Source organism: Propithecus coquereli, unplaced genomic scaffold (genome assembly GCF_000956105.1).
Source record: "Propithecus coquereli isolate 6110/MARCELLA unplaced genomic scaffold, Pcoq_1.0 Scaffold158, whole genome shotgun sequence".
Taxonomy (NCBI): domain Eukaryota; kingdom Metazoa; phylum Chordata; class Mammalia; order Primates; family Indriidae; genus Propithecus; species Propithecus coquereli.
The window spans coordinates 291,431-297,095 of NW_012140302.1; the positions used below are offsets into that span (position 1 = coordinate 291,431).

The 5,665-nt window shown below is 47.9% G+C and overlaps 1 protein-coding gene across 1 annotated transcript in view; it reads left to right on the forward strand.

The window, feature by feature from the left end:
• Window positions 1–4,154: 4,154 nt before the first annotated feature.
• AARS2 (alanyl-tRNA synthetase 2, mitochondrial) overlaps window positions 4,155–5,665 on the forward strand; it is a 12,202-nt gene continuing 10,691 nt past the window's right edge. The window contains exons 1-2 of the mRNA XM_012640940.1: window positions 4,155–4,397; window positions 5,219–5,410. Coding sequence (XP_012496394.1) covers window positions 4,155–4,397; window positions 5,219–5,410 — 435 coding nt within the window. The remainder of the gene's footprint in view (window positions 4,398–5,218; window positions 5,411–5,665) is intronic.

A 5,665-nucleotide genomic window follows, 5' to 3' on the forward strand; every position in this document is an offset into this window, starting at 1 on the left:
GGCTGGAGTGCCCATGGCGTCAGCCTAGCTCACAGCAACCTCTCACTCCTGGGCTCAAGCGATCCTCCTGCCTCAGCCTCCAAGTAGCTGGGACTACAGGCACGCACCACAGTGCCGGGCTAATTTTTTCTATTTTTAGTTGTTTGGCTAATTTCTTCCTAATTATAGTAGAGACGGGGTCTCGCTCTTGTTCAGGCTGGTCTCGAACTCCTGAGCTCAAACGATCCGCCCGTCTCGGCCTCCCAAAGTGCTAGGATTACAGGCGTGAGCCACCGCACCCCGCCTATTATTATTATTTTTTGTAAGACGGGGTCTCACACTCCTGACCTCAATCAATCCTCCCTCCTGGACCTCCCAAAGTGCTGGAATTACTGGCGTGAGCCGCTGCACCGGCCACCACTACGGTATTTTAAAATGCATAAGGATAAACCCCTAGCACTGTGACCCTCCAGGGTCCACTAATCCTTGAATTCCCAATCCCGGCTGGCTTCCACCCCGCCGTCCACGTGACCCGATGCCTTCGCCAGGTTCCCAGGAGCGCTGCTCCCTTGCCACGCTGGTCCGCAACGACCCCCACGTCGCTAAGCAACAGGCGGACGCAACCGCCACCTTCTCTTCCCCAAGATGCCGGGGAGGAGGGCAGGGAGCGAGCACGCACGCGCACCGCCAGCCCCGGGTCCCACCCAGGGCCCTGGGCGAGCTCCGCTCCTAGGAGAAAGGGGAGAACTTAAGGACATCCAATTCTTAAACCCTGGAAATAGGCAAAAGAGCGCTTCCTAAAGCCTGTGTCCAGACTCTCCTCACAAGTCCTCTACTACGTCCTAGTCACTCAAGCTGTGGTCTGGTGGACTAGCCGCAGCGACAGCATCACATGGGAGCCTGCTAGAAATGCAGAATTTCGACCCCACTTCAGACCTACAGAACCCCTGTCTGCATTTTGAACGAGATCCCAGGAGTTCCCTATACATATTAACGTTTGACAGGCGTTGTTTGCTTTCACAATCCACATAAGTCAATGCCACAAATAAATACATCAAACCAGGAACACCTCTTATAGGCAGGGTGAATTTTTAACTTTAGATGCTAAAAGAGAACCTTTATGATTTATAAGAGGAAATTCCCACCTTTGAGTTCCCTAAACTCAGAAAGGGTGAAAATTCCTTCCTGTCTTCTCTGACCATCAGTTCAGGACAGAATGCATCATTGACCTCTAGTTCCTGCTCTCAAAGCCATTGGGGAAACCAGAAAAGACAATTTCCACTCCCAGAATAAAAGTGTTGCTTCTTTCAAACAAGGTGAAAAGAGGGTCTCAAAGAATGGGTGCCTTGGACCTGCCAAGATAAGTAGGTCAACTGGCAACACAAGGGAAATCCCAGTTCCAGGGAAGACAGAGCACCACTGTCTTTAACAACAATGTGAGCACCAAAACGGTGCTCACATAACCCAGCTGAATAGCTCCCAGAAAACAGACCCCATTTCCATCTTAAAGGCCAAAACGAAATTCCTACAAATACTAAGACAGTGGATTGGTACTCCTGAGAGAATTTCACAGGTCAGTAACTTCCCTGTCTGGTGAGTTGTCTCCACCTCCGTCTATCTTGGGAAGCTGCAGAACTTAAATTTAACTTCCTCATCAGATGACAGTGGCAAACCAGAATAGACACATCCCAACCCTACAAGAACCACTTTGCTTCGCTGGGAAACACTAAACAGAAGAGATTGACTCACCAAAGAACATCACCTTTTTTTTTTTAGCCAGTCAAATTTAGCAGCGGGGGGGTTGTATACCAACTTTAGTGACACTAATGTTAATAAATTCTGATGACCCACTACCATCAGACCAGCCAGAACATCACATTTAAAGAAAAGAAAATGATCATTTTTTTAATGGCAAGGAGAAAATAATAAGATGGAGGAAAAACGTATTTCAGACAGAAAACAACTAAAAATTTTTTTTCTAAAAATCCACAATACATGATACAACACTTATGAACCTTGACATTATGTTAAGTGAAAGAAGCTAGTCACAAAGGATCACATATTATAAGATTCCATTTATATGAAAAGACCAGAATATGCAACTCTCTAGAGACAGAAAATAGATTAGTGGTTGCCTAGGGCTAGGAAGGATGAGAGCATTGGGGGTTAATGGCTAAAGGATTCTGGGTTTCTTTTGGAGATAAGGGAAATGTTCTAAAAGTTATTGTGGTAATAGATACACAACTTTGTGAATATACTAAAAACCATACAAAGTATAAAATTGTGTAAATGTGTGAATTGTATGATATGTAAATTACATTTCAATAAAGCTGTTTAAAAAAATTCATGGCTCCACACTAGATCCATATTAGTCTAAAACATGGAGTTCCTACTATAACACAAAGACTTTCTGGGCAAAATCTGAAAAAAAGTTGATGTCAGTACTGGGTAGAGGCCCTGCTAGGTTTATATAGCAACACACTCCCTTCTCAGTTTGGGAAAGAATTTCACAGTCTTGTCTCAAGATCATCAGTCTCACAGAAATCCCCATCTGGCTGTAGGTTCCTGTTCCAGAAACACTGGAAAAACCAGAAAAACCAAAACAGGCAAAACACACTTTCAAAACAACACCTTTAATCTACGTGGGCAAGGGGAGAAACAAGGGATCATGGGACAGACATTAATAGACTGTGTCAGAATAGGAAGTTGAGAATTTACTATTACCATAGGAACTCAAGTCCAAAGTAGACCACACATTCCCCAAAGAAATCATGTTTCAAAAGTTCTCAAAAAAACATAACATTCAAAGAATGGTGGCTAAAAGAGACCACCTGGATGGCTAAGGTCTTCTTGGTGACCACACTGACCTCAGCCGGGCTACCCCTATTGAACTTTGACCTTGGCAAATTCTCTTCTCTCTTCCCAATCCATTTTTTTGTTTGTTTGTTTATTTTTTTGGAGACAAGGTCTCGCTCTGTTTCCCGAGCTGGAGTGCAATGGCGTCGTCATAGCTCACTGCAACCTCAATTCCTGGGCTCAAGTTCCTGCCTCAACCTCCCAAGTAGCTGCAACTACAGACACACACCACCATGCCTGGCTAATTTTTCTATTTTTTGTAGAGACAGGGTCTCGCTATGTTGCTCAGGCTGGTCTCCAACTCCTGGCTTCAAATAATCCTCCTGCCTTGGACTCCCAAAGTGCTGGGATTACAGGCATGAGCCACAGCACCTGGCCTTCCCAATGTGTTTAATTTCCCAAACCAAGGGTAGAGAGCATTATGGGAATCCCCATGAGGATCCTGGCTGCGCCCACAAAGGCCTGTGTTGGGTAACAGCTGTAGCTGTTACCATGGAAAGACAGAAGGGGGAGGTGGGACAGGTATGTCTCTTACCCTAAAGCAAAACACTCAAAACCTTAGGGCATTGGGAGGATTAAAGAGAGATCTCTGTAGCTGTCAGCGAACACCTTGGTCCTGCATGACACCCTGGATTCTCTCTAATTCCCAGGCAAATTAAAAGACTAAATGTTCTCAAGCAATTAATAAAGCAGATGCTGTTTGGCTTGTGTGTCTCCTATAGACTCCTGCTTTAGTCCCTAAGGACAAAACGGCCATCTCTGATGCCAAGGACAAAAGGCATTGGCAAGTGCCTAGAACAGTGCCTAGCACATAGTAGACATTCGCTAAATATTTGTTGAATTTCTCTCGAATGAATGCTGACATTCCCTTGGCACTCTCTGCCTTCTTCCCTCAGCCTAGAAAAACACACACGAAACACACACACACACTAAGTTGAACCCATACCTGTTCATTGCAACCCCATTTCATTGGTAAGGTTGCAAAATCAATATGCATAACAATGATTACTGCTAGAATACAGATTTCAGTGGGCAAGGCATTTTGTTAATTGTGTTACTAATGTACTCTAAACGCCTAAGATAATGCCTGGCACATAGCAGGTCCTCAATGAATATTCGTTTAATACCGAATGAATTAAGGTCCTATTGTGTGCCAGGCGCAGTCCTAGGCGAGTTCAGCTGGTGTCCCCTTCCCAATCACTTCCACCCAGGCGGCGGCGGCTGCCCTGAGTCCTCCTATCACCAGGGGCCGCTGTGGGAAACGCCTGGCTTCCTTCCCACGTCACTCTTTGACCCCGAAGTCACTGCCCGGAGCTAAGATGGCAGCGTCGGTGGCAGCCGCAGCCCGGCGGCTGCGGCGGGCCATTCGAAGGTCGCCTGCCTGGCCGGGCCCCAGCCGTCGGCCGATCTCATCCGAGCCCCCTCCAGCCCAGGCTTCGGCCGTGCGGGACGCCTTCCTGAGCTTCTTCCGGGACCGCCATGGCCACCGGCTGGTGCCCTCCGCTTCCGTGCGGCCTCGCGGCGACCCCAGCTTGCTTTTCGTCAATGCGGGCATGAACCAGGTTGGGGCTGAGTAATACTGATCGGGGGCGGGGTTTGTGAGTTTTCCGGTGAGGAAAGGCACTGCGGGATTGGGCAAAAGAAGCAAGGGGCGGAGCTCATAGATTTTGGGGAAAGAGGGTGGTGCTTGGTTAGGTAAAATGATTGGGGGCGGGGCTCAGGTTATATATAGTTAGGGCTTGGGGAGGGCTTGACCTGCGTGGGAATTTATGGACTGGGATTGAGTTATAGGTCCAGGAACGGTGGGTGTGGAGTCCTGTGGGGGCAAACTGGTGGGGGAAGTCTGGTTTCATTTATTCATTCCTTAAATAAAGATAACTCATTCATTAAATAAATGTTTATTGAGCACCTACTATGTGCTGGGCACTGTTCTCTAACCACTTACCTTCTCTAGACTTCCTTGTCCTTGGAGGGAGAGGGTGGCGGGATAAGTTAACCTTAGAGGCTGCCCGAGATCCCTACTAAATGTGGTCTCAGTTTTGTACCCTGAAGTTACTGGGTGTGTTTGAAGAAGCTGAGATGGAGGATGCCACTTTTCAATGCTGTTTCCAGTTACCAGCACATTCCTCCTTCTTTTACCTTGCCTAATTTACTAGCAGAGGGTCTCTGAGTCATGATTTATTTATCGCTTCTCTGCCCCCCACACACCAGAGGTGGCTGTCCCCAGTTTCCCAGGTTGCACCTTAGACCAAGACCACATCGGACTCTCAGGAACACAGTCAGCCTTCAGTCTGAACAGCCATCCCTCTCCCCACTCCCCACCTTTCCCTTCTCTGAGGAACTGAGACATCCCTCTCTCCCTCCCCGCTTCATGTGCCTCCAGTTCAAGCCAATCTTTCTGGGCACCGTGGACCCACGAAGCGAAATGGCAGGCTTCCGACGGGTGGCCAACAGCCAGAAATGTGTGAGAGCCGGAGGACGCCATAGCGACCTGGAAGATGTGGGCCGAGACCTTTCCCATCATACCTTCTTTGAGATGCTCGGCAATTGGGCCTTTGGGGGTGAATATTTTAAGGTGAGTCTCTAGGGAGCTCTGGAGTTAAGAAAGGGTTGAAATGGTCAGTGATCAGCCAAGACGGGAGTCAAGGTTAGTCCTGTCTTCACTCTCCTGTCTGCTTAGGCAGGGCCCCATGCCAGATACCGAGGCGATGTGCTAGTTGAGCATGTGTAAGAGGAATTCTATCTCACTTTCTGGACTGGCTTGTAAGTCCCATGAGGGCAGAGACCGTGCCTCCTTTGGAATGGCTGGTCAAAAATTATATGGATAGGC